The following is a 20,592-nucleotide window of genomic DNA, read 5'->3' as shown; positions in this document are numbered from 1 at the left end:
AGGTTTTTTTAAAACATGATGTTAGTCACTTTGTTTTCAATATTTAAAACTAAGAAGAAAAAATTAGCAACTGGACATAGTTTAATCAACCAGATGACTAGCCCAGACTGTCTCATTTGTCATTGGAGAATCTACGTCATAATCCCGGTGGGCTAAGAAACTATAGCTCCACATCCTTCAGGCTTCCCTAAGGGATTGTCAGGAAACACCTGGGACTTGCTTTAAAAATGCCTAGTAAAAGCTACCTCTTCTGAGCCAGGGAAGAGAGGAAGGAAGGATGTTAAGAACAATGGAAGAGCTAGAGAAAGCACTCAAGGAGCTAAAGGGATCTGCAACCCTATAGGTGGAACAACATTATGAACTAACCAGTACCCTGGAGCTCTTGACTCTAGCTGCATATGTATCAAAAGATGGCCTAGTTGGCCATCACTGGAAAGAGAGGCCCATTGGTCTTGCAAACTTATATGCCTCAGTACAGGGGAACGCCAGGGCCAAGAAGTGGGAGTGGGTGGGTAGGGGAGTGGGGGGGGAGGGTATGGGGGACTTTTGGGATAGCATTGGAAATGTAAATGAAGAAAATACCTAGTTAAAAATTAAAAAATAAAAAATAAATAAAAGAAAGTATTTAATTGGAAAAAAAAAAAAGAACTGGAGGAGGGGAAGGAGTGAACGGGTGGAGTGCAGTGGTCATGACATCATGGCTTCACTCAGGAACTCACTGTGGCTACCTGCACAAGGTCAGACCAACAAAGTCATATTCCAAAAGGAAGCACTGAGCCTGGGGTGGTGGCCCAGGCCTTTAATCCCACCACTCAGGAGGAAAGGACAGTCAGAGCTCTATTTCTAGCTACCACGATCTATTTGAGTTCCAAGCCAGCCAAGGCTGCACAGTGAGATGCTGTGTCAAAAAAACAAAAACAAAAACAAAGGAAAGCAAAAGAAAGAAAAATAGAAGTACTTACTGGACTCAGTGGGTTTTCAAAAACTGTAAAGGAGGACAGGAAGGTGAGGAGAGGACATGCTGGAGTAGGATTGTCCAGGGGGAAGGAGAGGGGGAGCTGGGAGTGGCTATGACCAAGATACATTGTATACATTGCATACATCATATACATTGTATACACTGTACACATCATACACACTGTATACATGTGTGAAACTATCAAAGCAAAGTTTAACTAGATGATTCTTCTAGTGACCCTGGTCAATAGGCTGAAGAAAGGACCGTTGCTGTCTTTCTGAGTTTAGAAAGCAGCACCCTGGAGAGTTGGTAGGCACCAGGAAAGCTTGTGTGAGCAAGGAAGAGGTAACTGTCCACTCAACATCCAAGGGAGAAGGCAAAACAAACTCACTGTCACTCATGATGACAGAATACTTGACAGAAACTACTGAAGGGCGGGTCTGTTCTGGTTCATGGTTTCTGACAGGCAAGGTTGGAGTGTGTGGTAGCTGCTCACATGGCACCAGACCAAGAAGCAGGAAACTCAGGAAGTGGGAACCATCAACCGATAAAGCTTTCAGTGCTTAACTGTAGCACCCCACTTCTTGCTGGGCCACCCACCCAAGAGGTTCCATACCTTCCCTGAACAGCGCCACTCGCTGAGGCCAGGTATGCAAACACATGATATAATGGTGTCTGCTGTGCATTTACACTGCAATTCACTGTTCTGACAAGGATCCATGAGGCAGGTGGACAGACACTCAACTGGAATCACGGGTCCAGCTCAACAGAATTGTCAGGATGGTTTTTCTCACAATGAGGAAAGTCACGATCCATGTCTTCAGCATGACAAATGGCAAAGCTGAGACTGAAAGCAAGCAGGGCCAGGTTGACTTACACCATTCCACAACGCTCTGTTTCCCCTTACAGAGGTGGAAGGGTACTTACAGGGAGTTTCTTTTGCAATGTTTGGATGTGGCTGTTTCTAAGGCAAAGAGGAGACACGGGGACAGGGCAGGTCCCACATTCCTCTTTCCTGGCCACATTCAAAGCAATGGCTCTGAGCCTGGGACAATACAAGGTGAAGCCACAGTGCCCAGGCAATAAGGGACAGAGACTTAGAAAAACAAATGTCACATGTGTTCTCTTACCTGAAGAACGTAGATTTAAGAATTATACACATGGAAACAGAAAAGGACCAGAGAGGAAGAGGGACAAGAAAAGATATGGCAGAAGTGTCTATGATGAGCTTTCATGGAAAATGCCATGACGAAACATTATTTTCTATAATAAATCTACAGTAATAAAATTATTTGATAAAAAATAAATAGAGGGCAAGACTGACTTCACACAGTGCTACTACAAGGGTCCTTTCTGCCACCCCATCCACACACTACAAGTAGCTTTGGGTTCAAGGGTTCCCCTGGGAACACAGGGATGACATCTTGCCCAGAACACCAGCTGCAGAGGCATGGCACAGACTCCAGGGCCAAGAGACTCAAGTGGAAAGAACAGGAACAGACTTATCCCTGAGCCCTTGTGAGTTATCCCTGCCCCAAACATGCCCAGAAATAGCTGGGGGGTGGGGGGACTGAAGCAGATGACAAAGGAAGAGAGTTGGGGTCCTGTCACACAAGAGGTTCGGAGCCAAAAAAACATGTGGTGCACATTAATTGCCTTTACTTTTACTCATGAGCTTCTGAGACCTAGGAGGTGTGGAATAATCTCAAAGCCACTGGCCCAGCCTTGCCCCCAGCACTGGGCACTGCTACTTGATCATGGCTTGAAGCCTGAATGACCTCTATGCCTGTCCTTCATCGGGCATGCTGGCTTGGCATGTTGTCTTGGCGCTCACCCGCCCACCTGCTTCTCCCTGTCTGTACCTGATTTTTGGCTACTCGGACTGCAGATCTGCCTGCCATCCTGAAGACTCTGCCCTTCCATCTGCAGATTTGTTTCTTCCATTTTGGGAGCACACACGCATGTATTTGGTTTTAGTATCTGGTTCCTGGCACAGAACACCTGAAACCCTTGAATCTTGCTGAGTAATAGGAGAGCGTATTTAGTTATTCATAGGGCGCCTTTGGACCTTGAGTGTAAGTACAGAGGCGACTCTCAGCGACCTCAAGATGGGGGCTTGTGGCCAGAGGAACAAGTGATGCATTTAAGCCCCTCTTTCCTCCCCATCCATAAGAAATCCCAAAGAGAAAAAAATGAGATGGAGATTGAATTCAATCACCAATGGCCAATGACTATGTTATTTCAATGTAATAGAAGTTTAATACAAACTCCAAGGCGATGGAGCTGAGGGAGCTTGTAATTAGTGAATGCATCAAGTGCTGGAAGGGGGATGCTCGGAGAGGGGCAGGGAAGACTTGGGCCACCACCCTCACCACACTATAGCCTCTGTGATTGTTTCAGTTTAGTGTTCCTGGAATAAATAGAACATATGGAATCCTTATAATAGTAAGAGAAAATCTTAGGAAGAGAGCTTTCCTCAAGGCTAAGTTGTTTCAACAGATTAATGAAACTCAGGTTTAGGGACCATCTTAGGCATTCTCTGATTTGCAGTTGGTTAGGCAGACGTGTAGGTGGTCTGAGCATCCCATCCGTTGATAGCTGACATCTCGGGTAGGTACAGTCTCATTTGGGCTAGGGCTTTAATGTTCAGGGTTTGGGCTAACTCTGGGTAACGAGTATCAAAATTGAAATGTGGGCCACCCAATGGATATGCAAAATTACTATGGTTTCTGGGAAAACGACTACAACTTTTACAATAACCCGGTGCTAACATTCTTTTGTGATGTAGTCAGCATTCTGATGTAGCCAGGAGATACAGTCCCTTTGGAGAGCCTAACAGTGGGCTGGCCCACAGCCATTAGGTCAGCATCTCCAACATCCTATCTGTTGGCCAGAGCTACCATCACTTCTACCTGGAGTGTTGCATCTTGTGATTGGCTTTCCAACATCTACCTCTGCCCCTCAACAGATCGGCTACAGGGACACTTTGAGAATGGTTCCCTTCTCTATTTCAGGGACCCAGGGCCTGGTCACTGGAATATTCTTCTCCACACAGGTTATGACTGAATGTCCCCTTGCCTTCAATGCCTGCTCAGCTGTCACCTCCACTGTTGACCAGTGTGTCCTTGCCCTGACCATGCTATTTAAAACTGGCTCTTGGTCCCACTGAGCTGCAGCAGGTATCCCCGTTTCCCTGCCTTGCTTTGGTCCCATCACACCATACACTGTATAATGCATTACCTTTTCTTCTGCTGTTTCGCTCAATGTCTTTCTTTGCTTTCTATCAATGTGACAAACACCATGACAAAAGGCAACTTAGGAAGGTAAGGATTTATATGACTTACATGTCCCAATCACAGTCCATCGCTGAAGGAAGACAGGGCAGGAACTCAAGCAGAAGCAAAGGTAGCAACTATGAGAAATGCTGCCTAGTTGCTTGCTCCCATGGCTTGTCTAGCCTACTTTCTTATACAACCTATTACATTTGCTCAGTTGTATCACCACCCACAGTCATCCGGGTCCTCCCACATCAATCAATCAATCAATCAATCAATCAATCAATCAATCAAAGAAAAGGCCCCACAGATAAGCTCCCAAGTCAGTCTGGTGGGAGCAATTCTTCAATGAAGGTTTCCTCTTCTCAAGGCTCTCTTGTTTGTGTCAAACTGATAAAAAAAAAAAACAAAAACCAACCAGCACACCCTGCTAATATGTAAGATTCATATAAGCGGGTGCCTATATCAGTTGTATTCCTGGGTCTAATCCAGAGCCTTGGTGCATAACAGATCCTTAATCTGTGAATGTGTGGTTCTGAGGACAAAGCTGTTAGGAGAATTTGCAGCATGCAGAGGTCCTGGGATCAGTGTAGGTGTCACTCAAAGAAAGACAGGAGAGGAGGCTGGGAATGCCTCCATGTGAGTTTGAAGAGGGACTCTTCTTAGCCAAATCCAGTAGGGTTTTTTTTTTTCCAACTACAGATAGACCCTTATTAAACAGGCCCCATCAGTAGGCTCTTTGTCTTGTCTAAGGTCAGTCATGGTCAGAACTGTTAGTTCAGGAAGAATCCCCTGGTCTAGACACTCACCACTCTGCTTCCTGCCTCAGGAATCCTGTGTAGCGTGTTTAACAAGGATCCCTTCATGGTTTTCCATCCATCCCTCCCACTGCCCATTGGCTGGGACACAGCTGCTGTGATGCCTTAGAAGTTGAGCTTACATTCCATCCCCATTTTCAAAGTCTTGGTACTTGTCACTACAGTCCTAGTCTTCCTCACTGTTGTAACAAGGGTCAGAAATAATACACTCTTTAACAGTCATGGTACCATGCCTTGTACAAGATCAACTTCATCACTGGGCTCTCAGAGCCCTCACCCAGGACCCCAGATGCACACGTTTGAAGCCTTCAGCCATGTTTTCTGACTGACTGATCAGCAGCCAATGGGAGATTGCCCTCCTGAACCATTGCTCCCATGACACCCGCTGGAAGTAGAATGAGAGGTGAGTCTACTTCCCACAGTCCTGAGTGGAACACTCTAGAGACTGTGCAGAGTTTAGGGTAGATAGAAGATCCATCAGAGTCCCAAGGTCATGGAGGCTGGGTTTGTGCAGAGACAGCTGGGTTGCTGTCCCAAGTAGCCATTTGCAGAGTCCCCTTAATTAAGTGTACAGGAAGCTCTCTGGGAACTGAATACCTGCCACCACCACCACCCCCCATGTGACTGTGCACACCATCCTTCTACCACTCCCACTAAAGTTTGTTCTTGTAACTGATGTTACTAAGGATGAGTCTGACCACCAATGACTTCCTCAAACTGGCTCCTTCACCAGCTGGATCCCCGTTCTCCTCCCATCAGCCAGCTTAGCATTTTCTTCCAGTTCTCTTCGATTCCGCCTCCCATTTCCTCAGCCCACCCAAAGACCCCTTCCCTCCTATGCCAGCCCCTTCATTCCCCGCAGCCATTTGAATTTGAGACTACTGCCATCGGAGTTCTCAAAAGGACTCATAGAGCCCCAAAGCTGAGTATCAGGACAAACAGCATCTGGAAACACCCTCCATACGTAACAGCAAAAAATCAATGAAGGGTAAGATGAAGATGAGAGTCAACTGTCTCACAAGATCTAGTGACTGTCAACTGTTCTGCTTGCCACCTGTGATAAAATCTCAGAGCAGCTGTTGTGGGCTTACACGTGTTCGTATGTATGATTATCTACTTCACCAAGGCATCACCAGATTAACTTAGGAAACCCCTTAACGAGGTGCTGTCAAAACTGGCTTGATAACAACAAAACACTTCCATGAGGGAAATTCCCAACTTCCTAAAACATTAGAAAAGAATTACAAAGTTTTCCAGGTTCAAATGACTTAACTCTTTAATAAACAAGGTTTGTTTGGAATTACTGCTTTTGTAAAAAAAAAGAAATGAGTATGTTTTCAATTGTTTGTATTAAGTTTAACAAAGAATTGTGCTTGAATTTACTAGTCAATAATACTATAGCAGTGTTGAAATTATTTTTAAGGAGTTGAAGAGATGGCCCAGTGGTTAAGAGACATCTTAACCTTTCAGAGGACCTGAGTTCAGTTCCCAGCATCTACGTGCTACGGCTCACAACCAGCAGTAATTCAGGGAACCCAACATCCTCTTCTGAATTCTGTGGGTACCTGTACTCACATGTGCACACACACATATATACGCAATTAAGAAATAAAATAAACCTTTAAAATTAATTTATGAACTTAACCTAGAACAGATGTATAAGTAAAAGATGAATTGCTGGGTAACAGCTAACTACACAGACATCAAGAACAGCAAAGAAAAAAACCAAAGTTGATGTATTTGTCATTTTCAGGATTTATGCTTTTACCCCTTTCTCTTTCTTAATATTTGTCTGGTATACATATGCTGTATACAGTTAACAGAGTAGTTACTTGAGACGGTAGCTAGGCTTCTTAGTGTTAGAACATGCCTGCTGAAAAGGTTCCAAAATCTCTTTGGAACTTGCAACCTTAGAGTTGTGCTATGTAATCTCTAAATAAAACATATTGCTGACATAGTAATTATAGTTTATAATACAGGTTTATATGGCATTGGCTTATTTTTATATAGAGATGTCAGCTATATCTTAGTCTATTGAGAAATAGGAAACCTTGTACTACAAATCAGCATGCCTATAAAAACTGTGAGATAGTGTCAGAAGAAAAATGTCTCTACAATGCTGGCTAATATCAGACAACCCACAATGTGTTCATCTTATCTTGTTAAAAAAAAAACATAATAAAGGCTTACCAGGGAGCTATGACTACCTCGGTCCATAAGGTGCTTGCCATGCAAACATAAGGACCTGAGTTTGATCTTCAGAACCCATGTAAAAAGTTAGACACAGCAGTGCCCATCTATTATCCCAGTGATGGGAAGCCAGCATTGCCTACTCAGCACACAATGGACCAATGAGAGACCATGTCTCAAAAGCCATCAAGGCAGATGACTCCTGAAGAGTAATGACTGCGGTTCACATCTAGCATGTGCTCATGCATGCATGCATGCACACACACAAAACATACGTGTATGCGCATACACACACTAAAAGGATTACCAGTTGTTAAATGTTATAATTTGAGGCTGAAGAGATGGACCAGCAGTAAAGAGCATGCACTGCTCTTTCAGACGACCTGAGTTCCGTTCCCAGCAGCCCCGTAGGACAGCTCACAACTGGGCCTAGAGTTAGAAATGAGTGTTAGCCACTACGTGGATGCTGGGAACGGAACTCAGGTCTTCTGAAAGAAAAGCGTGGGCTCTTAAGCGCTGAGCCTTCTCTCCAGCCTCTGGAGTCTGTTTGGTTTTTGTATATAGCTGTTTTCTCCTTTTGAATCTTTGTTATTTTGGTTCAGTAGACAGGTAAGAATGTTCATTACAATAAACTAAGATCCTATTTAGTCAAATGTTCAAACCTTTTGATACTTTTGACATTTTTTTTTTTGCCTTCTCCAAATAGATTCTAAATGAATCTAGATCTCAAATTGACCTTGAGATTTCCCAGGAGCCAAAGCAATCCTCCAAATTTGTTCTCTGCCTAATGAAATGAGTGTTCATTATTATAAGACTAATAAAGTTATTTTAATGACTAATAAAGTCATCATTATAAGACTAATAAAGGTTTATTTAGCATATTGAATAGAGTACAGCACAGTACCAAATCTTCTAAAAGCTCCTACCTTTCTCTAGACTATGTTCATACAGAGAGGTCATACTGGTTTTACATCTACTGCAGAAGTTCCACCATACACGGAGAGGATTTCTTTTCCACGACCCATCCTGGCATCGTGCTATTTTTCACAATTCTGGTTCTTTTGTGCAAATCTTAGGATCTGCAGAAATCACATCATCCTCTTGTTATGTGATCTCTGCTCTTTAACCACAGCAGCCCAAGTCTCCTGCCACTAACTCATGGTTGCTCGTGCGCGCCGATTATTCCTTAAAAACCACCCTCAGTCCCTCAGCCTCCTCCTGCATCCCTGCCCTCTGTTCCAGGCAGGGACCTTGACTGGCACTGGTGTCCACTCCATCTCTAGAGATATTTGAACAGGAAGTCCACAGGATCCATGGTGCCCGCCCTGAATCCATCACCTGAAGAAGCATCTAATTCATCTAGAAATTTAAGCTGAGTTAGATGCAAGCATCCCACTAAGTCAGCTTAGAATCCACCCTTGTCACCCAAACCATGTGGTCATTCTGTCAGATCCAGCTTAGCAAGAATTGTCCTGAATGGGAATGGGTGGGTAGGGAAGTGGGGGGGGGGTATGGGGGACTTTTGGGATAGCATTGGAAATGTAATTGAGGAAAATACGTAATAAAAAATATTAAAAATTAAAAAAAAAGAATTGTCCTTCCTTCCGCCCACATCTCTTCTTAGTAGTTTCCCCTACAGCCTCTGTTAGTATTCATTCAGATCAGCTCAAGCCTGAACTCCAGCAGAGACATGGGGGGATCTATAGTCAGCAGGCTGAGTGAGGCTGTCAGTGGATGTACTATTGTGTGTATAGACGTATGTATGTGCTCACCTGCATGTGTGTGTTGCCAGTTACATTTAGTAAAGTAAGAATTCAAAAGTACCTACAGCCCAGCCGATATAATGCCATCCTCAGAAAAAGTACATTCAAATTTAATTCATATTTCCTTTTTATAAATATATAGATGTAATATAGATATAAATAGAATTTGCCAACCGTGATAGTAATGGCAAAAGAAACTACATTGTTGGGCTTCATCTTGATGATTGATAAAGTCAGTGTCAAGACCAGCGAGTGGTTGTATATAATTACTGCAAATGAAATTTCTTAAAACAAATGGGCTAACTGTTGAGTTAAACAAAAGTGTTCACTTTTTATTTGTAAGAGTATCTACTTCCAAAATTAAGGGAGTGCGTACCACTACAGAAGTACTTGAGAACGTTTTTGTTGTTGTTTGCTGTTAATCTACAGGATGCTGCAAACATGTCTCTCGTGTTTAACGACAGCATCAGTAATAATAAAGGACTTAATTTCAGGTTACTTTTCTTTTCTTTCTTTCTTTTTTTTTTTTTCCGAGACAGGGTTTCTCTGTATAGCCCTGGCTGTCCTGGAACTCACTCTGTAGACCAGGCTGGCCTCAAACTCAGAAATCCACCTGCCTCTGCCTCCCAAGTGCTGGGATTAAAGGCATTCGCCACCACGCTTCACTGGTTACTTTTCATAGTTGTAGCCAATACAGAAGACAATTGACTATGCCAGCTGCTTGATGGCAGCCACGTGCATTCATGCACTGTAACAATAATTAAATGTGATGGCTCAACACATAATCCCAGCACTACAGAAGGGGACAAGCTCAAGGTCAGCCTGGAGTGCAAAGGAAGAATCAGTCCCAGGAATACTCCTGACGATGCTAGGGAGCAGCTACTCCCCAAAATGTAACGGTGTTCCTATTTAATGTGCAGTTCCCAAAAACTAGTACAGAAGAACTAGGTTGTTTTCTTTAAAAAAAAATAATAATTCAAGTCAGGCAGTGGTGGCACATGCCTTTAATCCCAGCACTTGGGAGGCAGAGGCAGGCAGATTTCTGAGTTCGAGGTCAGCCTGGTCTACAGAGTGAATTCCAGGACAGCCAGAGCCACACAAAGAAATCCTGTCTCAAAAAAACAAAACAAAACAAAACAAAAACAAAAACAAAAATAAATAAATTATTAATAATAATAATTTAGCATTTCAAGTTTGGAAAATAAAAATTGAAAAGTCTTTTAATCTGCTGATATCACTAGGCTAAGATGTGAAGCCTTCCTTGTTTTTATGGTACTGAAAATTCAATTTTTGAACATGTCACTTTAGTACACCATTCGAATACAAGTGGCACTCTGATCCAGTTGTGGTATTGCATGCCTTAAATCCCAGCACCCAGGAGGCAGAACAGGCAGATTTCTGAGTTTGGGTCCAGCCTGGTCTACAGAGCAAGTACCAATACAGCCAGGGCTACACAGAGAAATCTGATTCAAAAAATTCCCAAGAAACAGAAACAAAGAAACATAAGAGTACCACTCTGCTATTTGACTACGGAAAAAGCACACACGCAACAATATTCATTAAAGAAAAGAAACTATTAACTATTAACATGAGAAGAGGGACATGGGAGGGGTTGGAGGGAGGGTAGCTGGAAGGGTCTGGAGGGAGAGAAAGGAGGGAAAAGTGATGTGACTCTATTTCAATTTAAAACATTCAAAACGAAGAAGGGCACATATAAATTTCAATAGCAATAAATAAGCATACTTTTGAATAAGTCCTAAGTTTGTAAGATCAGGAATATACTCTAATAAAACCACAACCGTGGGGCAGCAAGGAGGCTCAGAGAACAAAGGTGCCCTTTACCCTCTACCAAGCTGATAGCCTGAATGAGCTTCCTGGAACCCACATGGGAGAGAGAGAGACTTCTGAAGCTAGTCCCTTGCCCTCCACACTCACAAGTGCACACACACATAAATAAATGAGTAAATTCCACTTAAATCGGTAACTATTCACCTCGTCTCCTCGGTCTCCATGGTCACCGGAGCAGCTGTCCTTGAAGACCATAGACGGCGCCTGCTTCCTTCTGCTTAAGGCTCCTATGTGTTTCCTGTGTTTCTTGTCAATGTGCACTCTGAGCGAAGCTCTTTCTGGCTGATGAAAAGCCAGTCTTCCCCAGCATCTGTCATCATCTGACATCAGAAAACATTGTGTTTTGTTCCTGTGTTCTGTATGCCTGATAAGGTTGATCTGATAAGGTTGTCTTTTTAAAGCAAACCAGTATCAGCTGGCTGGGAGTTTTCGGCTTTTCCCAGAGGCAACCTTAATGTCTCCTCCTCGCTGGCTCTTCTATGGTCCTTGTTGGAACTGCAGAGGGAAGATGCTGCGGAGCTGCTTGGGTAGGACACTGCCCACCCTCATCTCAGGAGTTATAAGATGCGTGCCCTTTAGAATACTTCTCCCAGGTCTGGAGCCACTGGCATCTTGGCTTTACCTCAAGGACCCTAAAAGAAAAAACAAGGTAAAGAAAAGAGTAATGTGTGTGCCGAGAACGCAGTCTGCACAGAAGACAGCCAGGACCTTAGCTTGAGTGACCTATTAAATATAAAGTATCATTGCGCTGCACCTCTGCCAACCGGCATGACATTCCTCTCTGTCCCCAGCCTCCCAACAAAACACACATCAACAAACACACTTGTGTTACCGGATATGGAGGCCTCTGAAATAATAAACGTTATCTATCAACCTACCACGTGAGCTCTGTTTCCCTGATTTCTTCCTACTGGAAATCCTACTTCCCACACAATATACCTTCTTAGAGAAACAATATTTGCCAGTCCAGCCTCGGCATGAGGAGGGTCCAGAGAAAGGCAGGAATGAGAGCAAAGCTGATTCAATAATGGCTCGGAGTACTGGATACAAGCTGTCAATTCAGGAGCTCTCTGTTCCCTGGGGATTCTCATCATCCAGTCTCCTATTTTTTAAAATTACATCAACAAGGCTTCGATCATTGTTAATATTTTTTTGCTTGTTTGTTTTAACTGTATAGCCCTGGTTGACCTGGAACTCACTTTGTAGACCAGGCTGGCCTCGAACTCAGAAATCCGCCTGCCTCTGCCTCCCGAGAGCTGGGATTAAAGGCGTGTGCCCCACCCCCAGCAATGTTTTAAAATCCTTAAATTCACATAAATTCTATGAGTCTTGGATCAATTGTCCCGATCCCCGCTTCCTTAGAGCAGACACTAAACACAAAGTGAAATCACATTTCCTTATAGCTTTTACACAGTCTATTTATTCACAGGTGGCTGGGCACAGCTCTTGTGGTTTCCAACTATAGCTATTTCATGTAAAAACAGAAGATGACAGACTACTAAAATTAAAATCATTCCTTACAAAGTTTTAAAATTTGTGTAAGTAAAGTGTGTGTCTTAGAGAGAGAAACTCTTGTCTTAGAGAGAGAAAGTGTGCCTGTTGGAAGATCTTTAAAAAACCACTAATCTTTGAAATAGCCTCGACTTTTAAGAAATAAAATGGGAGAATGACAGCTTTCGCAATGATAAGTCAGGAGACTGAATTTTCTATTTATACACTTATAATGCAATGGTTACAAAATACATTATAATTTCAAAGTTTTCTTAGACATGATCACATATGAGAGTTGTTTGAAGGGGGTGGGATTGGTACTACACTAAGGAAATATGGAAAATAAGTGATTTTGTTTAAACACATTCTGGGAGGAAGGAGAAGGGCTGAAGATCTGAAGATCTGAAGATTCAGTTCCTGAGCCTTCTGTCCATGTGTCCAGTGTCCTCATGCGTTTATGTATTGCGGTGATGCTGATAATGGAACCCAGGGCCTCAGACATGCTCACAGGCACTCTACCTCTCAGCTACATCCCAAGCTGTCCACGCTTCACTGGATGACATGTCTGCAGAAGTAATCATTCAAGCTCTAGTGAATCATCATTTCTGGATGATCAATAACATCTAGAAAGAGAGCTCAAAAGTCAGTGTAGACTGCTGTGGATTGGTTCTAATGCGACTTGCGTTAATTTGGTTCCCCAAATTGCACAGGAACCTACACATCTGCAGGTAAGATGCTGAGGGTCCCTGTTCCCAGCTGGCTTTTATTGGTAAATAAAGTTGCCAACAGTCAGTGGCTGGACAGGGGAACAGGGGTGTGACTTTAAGGTTCCTGGACAAGGAACTCAGGAGAGAGAGAAAAAGGAGAAACTCCATGCCAGGGAAGGAATAAGATCCAGGCTTGAGAGCTGCAGGAAGAGAAGCATACCAATTGTGTAAGAGCTGGGGAAGAGTGACCCAGGGTCCCCCAAACTGGGTCTGGGGTAGCAAAGATGGAATATAGATTTTAGTAAGTAATAATTCAGGAGTATCGGAGGAGAGGCGTTAGCAACGTGAAGTTTGGGAGTGGCCCAGCCATTGAGCTCATTAAGGCATATTAAATATAAGGCTGTGTGTGTGTGTTTGTGTGTGTGTGTCTTTCATTCAGGAATCCAGAGCATTGGGGCAGGTAGTGAGGAACTTGCACCATTGTTACTGGGGAGATTAGAGCAGATTAATCACCAAATGCTACAGCAGACCCATCCCTGAAGACAATTTCTCAGTGGCTTAGTATAGTTTAATTTTTCACAGGACATTTTGATTGGCATTCATCAAAGCCAATCAGTGCAGTTTTCTAAAGCTAGCAGGGAAACAGTGAAGGTTTTTTTTCCTTAAATATAAATGGTTTTGTTCCTTAAATGTTTATTTTAAAAGCAACCACAGAATAGAGCAGATACAGATTTATAACACGTGCTGAAATTTCATCCCTACTGCAAAGCCCCTGGAAGGCACAGACTTAATGCAGCTATGAGTTCAGAGGGGCTTTTGGAAGCTCATGTGGTATAGGGCAAGAGTGATGCGCCCACGATTGACTGCTAGAGCTTTTATCAGAAGAGACCAAGAGCAGAGAAGACACACACACTCCTTGTTCCTGCCACATGATGGCCTGCTCAGCCTGGGGACTCTGCCAGCAAGAAGCAACAAGGACACACCAAAAATGCCACTTGACTTTCAACCAGATCTGTGATGCTCGATAAACCTCTTTTCTTTATAATTTACCCAGCCTGTGGTGTTTTAGTAGCAACAGATAATATAAAACACTCTCAGCTCCAACAAATGTATTGTGAACAGAAACAATCCATCCCTTTATACATAAACGCAGTACCAGGTGGCATAAACAGACCACCTAAAGCTAAAATAAAAGCACGTAAACCTATGGATTCAGATTGGATACACGTGTCCTCTGACGACGCTCCTCGCCTAAGGGTTCTTTCTTTATTAGAATTGGAAGCAGGACATTTATGAGGAAAGTATCGTCTTCGATGATTTCATTCAGCAGGAAGAATGGTTGAAGACTGGGTTCTGTTTTAATTCCAGAGCTGAGAAATAAGGTTATAGGATTAACCCCAATGGAAATATGAGCGAAGATGGGAAAATAATGGCAGTGGGGGGGTGTGTGCAGAGTTGGTTCTAGAAAGATGCTACTGAAGTTGGCAAACTGAGAACTGATCATAAGGAAGTGGGGGGAAGTTAGACCCAACACTGAGAATGAAAACTGGGCCAGCGCACCAAAGATCCGTCACAGAAGAGCCTGCCGGTTCCCCGGGAACACCAAGGCCTCTAATGCTCAAAGGAGAGGGAAGCTGCTGGTTCCCATCGTTTGGGGAAGAACAAATCATTATACAACTTTCTGGAGCCTTCTCACCATTTGCCAATCTGCAAGTTCTTTGTGCCTAAGTTTCAACATCTGTAAAACATGGCTATGTGCCTGCCATCCAGGAACAACGTCTCCATAAAAAACTATTGAACTGTGTCTAAAGGCACTTCGCACAGTGTGGGCAGTAGGTGCAACCTCTAGATGGCGCTGTCTGTGCTTATGTGCACTGCATCCCATGTACCTATGAAATGGCATGGGATGGTTTCTGTCCACCAATTCACACACTTCCTTTGGGTGTAAACAATGGGGTGCCCTGCGGTGTCTGCGAGGGAATGAGGGTGGACACTCGTCCCGGCCAACTGCTGAATCGGTCATTCATTTGTCTCTGAAATCTGGAGCTTCTGTCCCCTGTTGACATTAGCATCGTGTCTGTGCCGCGCGCGCCCTTGGTGCCTTCTCAGCAGAAATATCCTATTTTGGCAACCTGAGCTTCACAGCAAGGTTTGGCACTGTGTGGCTTCATTTGGGGAGTAGGAAGACACGCCAGTTTCATTCACTAACTGATGCAAAAGTGTCTGTGAATTACACCGGTTGAGACAAACAGCCAGGGGTCCGGGTGTCAGGCACGCGAAGTAAACAGTGGGCCAGGATCCCTGGATCCAAGGCTGTGCTTCAGTAGAGGTAAGCAGTGTGCAGAGGGGAGAAGACAAAAGGGGTCTAGGCTGCAATAAAGTGAACTGAAGCAGCGAGGTCAGCTAGGTCAAAGCCAACCTCCTAGAAGCTACAACACAGACACCTGGCCGTTACCAAGGAAATGAGACAGGGCTTGGCATAGAAACATAACTAGAGCCACCTTATTGCTTTATCCTATATAGGGTTTCTTTTACATTGCAGAGCCTCTTGAATAGACTTGAAACACTTGGGACCCAGTGAAGCAAAGGTTGTATGGAGAGGACTTAGATGGGATGCTGGGGTAGCCTCTCCTGAAGCCCTTCACAACGCTGCCGTGCTTCTGGACAGCCACAGCTCTCTGCAGCGTAACCTATCAAAATAGTCTCTGTGTCCCCAGAAATAGTCAGTTAAGACATTTATAGCAAATAGGCATAGCACCTGCCCCCAGCCTGAGAGCAGGATACACATTTATCTGTGGATTAAACAAAAATCCATACCGCCAAACAAATTCTCAAGCAGTAAACACTGCTGGACATGGTAAAAACTTACCTTTGGATGTTTTCCACGTAGTAGGAAGAAGCCAAAGGCAGACAGACTTCTAGCCCTTAGCCTCCACTGATCAACCGAGAAAGACTATATATACCCTATCCTCTCAGAGCAAAGCATGAGTCAGCAAAGATGAACAGGTTGAAACAGAATCTTTGCAAAATGGAAAAGTCAGATGAATTCACCTTGTGAATCAACAGAGCAAGATCTAGCACAGTAGGCCCTGCCTGTGTCACCAGGGTCAGTACTGTGGGCCGTATGGACAGGTCATGGTCACCACAGCCAGATTTGGCCTCATATACCTGGGCAATCAAACGCAAAAATAAAATGTATTTACATCACCACGAGAAGCTAAAGGTGAAGTGTACTCAGTGTACACACAAGCACATAGAGATATCCACAGGACAGCCATGAAAACACCTAAGAGTTTCCCCTGGTGTTCTGAAGCCCTTTGTGAGACCCAGGCCTTTCTCGTTTCTTTTGCAATCAGTTCCTCAAAGCTGTCTGACTCCTCTTTGGCTCTGTTTCAGGCTCTTGATCACAGATACAGGAGGCACTCAACAGTGTGAACAATTTAGTGACTTGATGTACAAATTTCACCAGTGTGCATAAACTCTCATTCCCAGATCATAAGAACAAACATCTAGGTTTATACCTTGAATCAAGTTCAAGTTGATTCTATGATACGTAGAGATGACTGTGGTAGGCAGGGTCTTACGCTGGCAAAAAAAAAAAAAAAAAGTTCTGCCTATGTTCACAGATAAAAATTTATAAACATAACACACAAGCAAACTGTATGGCATGTGGATAATATCTTGGTAAAGCTGCTAAAAAGAACATTAAAATAAATATGGCTAAAATCTCCTAAATTTGTCAAGATTGATGCATATCATGTAGCTTTTAGAAGACACAAGAATTCGCTCATTATTTTAAAAAGAGACCTTGCTGGAGAAGCCTACCACGCGTCACCCACGTCACCATGCCAGGGGTTTGTGTGCTGATCACTGCGGAGAGGTTGCTGATCTGTTCTCAGTCTCGTTTCAAAAGTAGGAAGCTGGAAGCTCCGAGAGGTTAAATGTCAGAATCACTGTGATGAGACTCCACCTTTCTAACCCGAGTCTGTCTCAGAATAAGTCTATTCAGAGTCTTGGGCTGTTCTTAGATGGGTCTCTGAGGCATTTAATGATTTGTTGAACAAGTATGTTCTCCAGGACTAGACTTTTTCTAAAGCAGTCACCCAGTACAAGCGCTGTAACAAAAACACTGATAAATAAAAATAAGCGTGTGGGGGTGGGTTTGATGGGAAGCTGACATAGACTGAATAAAATTTACACACCGAGCTTCAAAATATAACAATTTAATATCTTTATGTGCAAAGCAGATTAACTATTGTTTAATCCAACAATTAAATGGTTGCTTCTGTATATATATATATATAAATATATATATATATATATATATATATATATATATTAGTTAAGTGTCAATTCCAGACAGTGAATAATAGTTTAGTATGTCTGTGTTTTATCCAATATTCCCTTTGTCTTACTGGGGATTTCTAACAGTTAAATGTATCATCATGTTAAACAAGGGGAAACGCTGAACCTGCTATTGTGTAGAAATGTCCACAAATCCCAGAGACCAATAATATTCACACGTGCGCTCCTTTCCAGTGCTCAGCAGTTTAATGAAATAAAGATATGCATGAAATTTAAACTGCCATTCACTAGGTGCCTGGCTGACTTCAAGCTTTTATCTTTTTGGAAGAAGTGAAAGGCAGAGCCTTGGTCTTCTGGCCTAGGTAAGAGACATGCAATACTATCAGAAGCAGGGTTTTAAAAACACTGTCTGTCCGGATGCTACATTGCTATAAAAGAACTAAAGATGGCTCTGCACAAAACGGGTGATCTGTGTGAGCTCTCAGGCTTCCAGTCACCCAAAATCCAAAGTGCAGTGGGAAGAACACGACAGCAAGAACCAGAACTTGGGGCGTGGGGTCTGAGAACGTGGTGATCTTCAGCAAGAAAAGCTACAATGAGTAGACCTCTCCTTTTTCAAATAAGAACACACTGAGCTTCTACTCCCTGAACCTTGCATCTTGTAACCTACAGAGCGGGGCTATTGAATCATTTCTAATCTTGACCACACGAGTGAAAAGTAATTTTTGATTGACTATTCTGAGGCAGTGAGCAGAGTCCAAAGAGAGCTGTCGAGATCTTATGCTCAGGACTCTAAGGAAAGTCAAAGAGTCTCTCCCCAAACCTCTTATCTTAGCTACGAGGATAAATGGTTTTCTGTTATGCACAAATAAAAGCCAACAGAGCTAAAGTCACATTTTTCTGTTTCCCAATCCAGTGCTTTTTCCCAGTTTCTCTGTTTTCCTTCTCCCTCTGGGAAGGGTACAACATCTCCATCATAGACACTGAAGTCCAGTCCATGTTAAGTGTAGAGTTTAAGGGAAAATAGCAAAGAGAAAGGAGAAAGACAAAGTAGAGATTAAAAATAGTCACAGGATTGGCAATGTCTATAAAGAGTGAGTGGGCCGCCTGACTGTCCAAGATCAAAATAGTAACGGAACTTGTTCTGATTTCCAATTTGGCACATTTAAGCACATTTAACTGTCCTGACTTGGACTCCTGGGGGACATGGCCAGTATAGTCATTGTTACTGCTACCATGATGTGTTTAGGGGAAGGTATGCAAGAGGAATCAGTCACCCTTCCCCTCAGAGAACAGCCCTATGGCAACGAGAAAGTTCTAGCTCTGCTTTCATAGGCCAAAGGTATAAGAACAGCTTGGGGAAACAGTGAAGAGCATTTAGCCCAAAGCAAAGGCTGTTTAAGAGGCACTCAGCCCAAAGTCCATTTATAAATTCAGTTTTTGAGGGAACACTAATAAATGAAGCTATTTGGTGTGTTTCATAGATTGAGTGAGTAGATGTATGTGTGGTTGGATGGATGGATGGATGGATGGATGGATGGATGGATGGATGGATGGATGGATGCGATGGGTTGGAAATGAATCAAATACTCACTAGCAACACACTGCTTAGTCCAAGCTAGCTATCTTCACAAACATTTGATGTCTCAATGGTACCACCATCATCTGAGCAATGACCATCAGTGTCTTGGACAGAAGAGAAACTGAGGCACCAATTGTTAGCGACTTTTAGGGGGCTGTGGCAGGAAGGTCCAGTTGAGCTGACATTTGAGCACAGGGCTGCTGAGGGCCAGTCCAGCACAAAGCAAAGGACTCCTGTAAACTGTCCTTGTTCTTCAAAAGCTGTGACTGAGCTTTTCTTCTGACAGGAAGAACAGGAAACACCAGAACAGCGGTCAACAGTTCATACTGCTGTTCTCACAGGATGAGCACAACAGCAGGGATGCAGGAAGATGGTGTAAGCTAGCTTGCTTCCTTTGAAAGGGACTTAGACAGAGTCTTAAGGATCATGGGTGCCGGAGGGAGCAGCTTGGGCAGCCAAAAGCCAAAAGCCAAGGATAAAGAAGACAAGGGACCACACAGAATGGAGCTAACTGTCAAGGCAAAGGAAAGAGAGCTGGTTAGTCTTCCGCAACACTCAGGGGACATGAACATGAGAACCTCACACTGTCCTAGTTCTTACCTGGCTGCCAGTGGGTGCTTGTAAAACTCGTCATAAGATAAATAAATGGGGGCTGATCCTGAATTACTTCTGTACTGGTGGGTGCAGGAGTAAAGAGACCAATATGGGGTTGTGGCAGCTTATGCTTGGAAGACACCTGGAACCAGCCCCCATCCTGTCTTTGGCTCAAATGGAAGAGACTTTTTCCCGTTTTCAGAGACACAGGGAGTAAGATTAAAGCTAAAATTATCAGCATATCAGCCTCGAAGGCAACACTCCCCACTGACCTTGTTTTAAGAAAAACGCAGGATCTGTTGTTATGTCTCCTTTTTCATTTCTGATTTTGTTAATTAGGATGCTTTCCCTGTGCCCTCTAGTGAGTCTGGCTAAGGGTTTATCTATCTTGTTGATTTTCTCAAAGAACCAGCTCCTTGATTGGTTGATTCTTTGAATAGTTTTTCTTGTTTCCACTTGGTTGATTTCACCCCTGAGTTTGATTATTTCCTGCCGTCTACTCCTCTTGGGTGAATTTGCTTCCTTTTGTTCTAGTGCTTTTAGGTGTGTTGTCAAGCTGCTAATGTGTGCTCTCTCTAGTTTCCTTTTGGAGGCACTCAGAGCTATGAGTTTTCCTCTTAAAAATGCCTTCATTGCGTCCCATAAGTTTGGGTACGTTGTGGCTTCATTTTCATTGAACTCTAAAAAGTCCTTAATTTCTTTCTTTATTCCTTCCTTGACCAAGGTATCATTGAGAAGAGTGTTGTTCAGTTTCCACGTGAAGGTTGGCTTTCTATTATTTATTTTGTTATTGAAGATCAGCCTTAGATGTATTCATTGATAAGTGGATATTAGCCCAAAACTTAGGATACCCAAGATATAAGATACAATTTGATAAACGCATGAAACTCAAGAAGAATGAAGACCAAAGTGTGGACATTGTGCACCTTCTTAGAATTGGGAACAAAACACCCAGGGAAGGAGTTACAGAGACAAAGTTCGTAGCTGTGATGAAAGGATGGACCATTTAGAGACTGCTGTATCCAGGGATCCGTCCCATAATCAGCTTCTAAACGCTGACA

The 20,592-nt window shown here is 43.3% G+C and overlaps 1 protein-coding gene across 2 annotated transcripts in view; it reads right to left on the bottom strand.

The window, feature by feature from the left end:
• Sacs (sacsin molecular chaperone) overlaps positions 1-20,592 on the bottom strand; it is a 77,020-nt gene that overhangs the window by 55,255 nt on the left and 1,173 nt on the right. For both annotated transcript variants that reach the window (XM_029468843.2, XM_029468847.2), the window contains exon 2: positions 10,997-11,484. In XM_029468843.2, the coding sequence (XP_029324703.1) occupies positions 10,997-11,016 (20 nt within the window). In that variant the 5' untranslated portion in view covers positions 11,017-11,484. The remainder of the gene's footprint in view (positions 1-10,996; positions 11,485-20,592) is intronic.

Source organism: Mus caroli, unplaced genomic scaffold (assembly GCF_978045245.1).
Source record: "Mus caroli unplaced genomic scaffold, Mus_caroli_1 scaffold_12, whole genome shotgun sequence".
Classification (NCBI taxonomy): Eukaryota; Metazoa; Chordata; class Mammalia; order Rodentia; family Muridae; genus Mus; species Mus caroli.
This window is presented reverse-complemented; position numbering and strand designations above follow the sequence as displayed.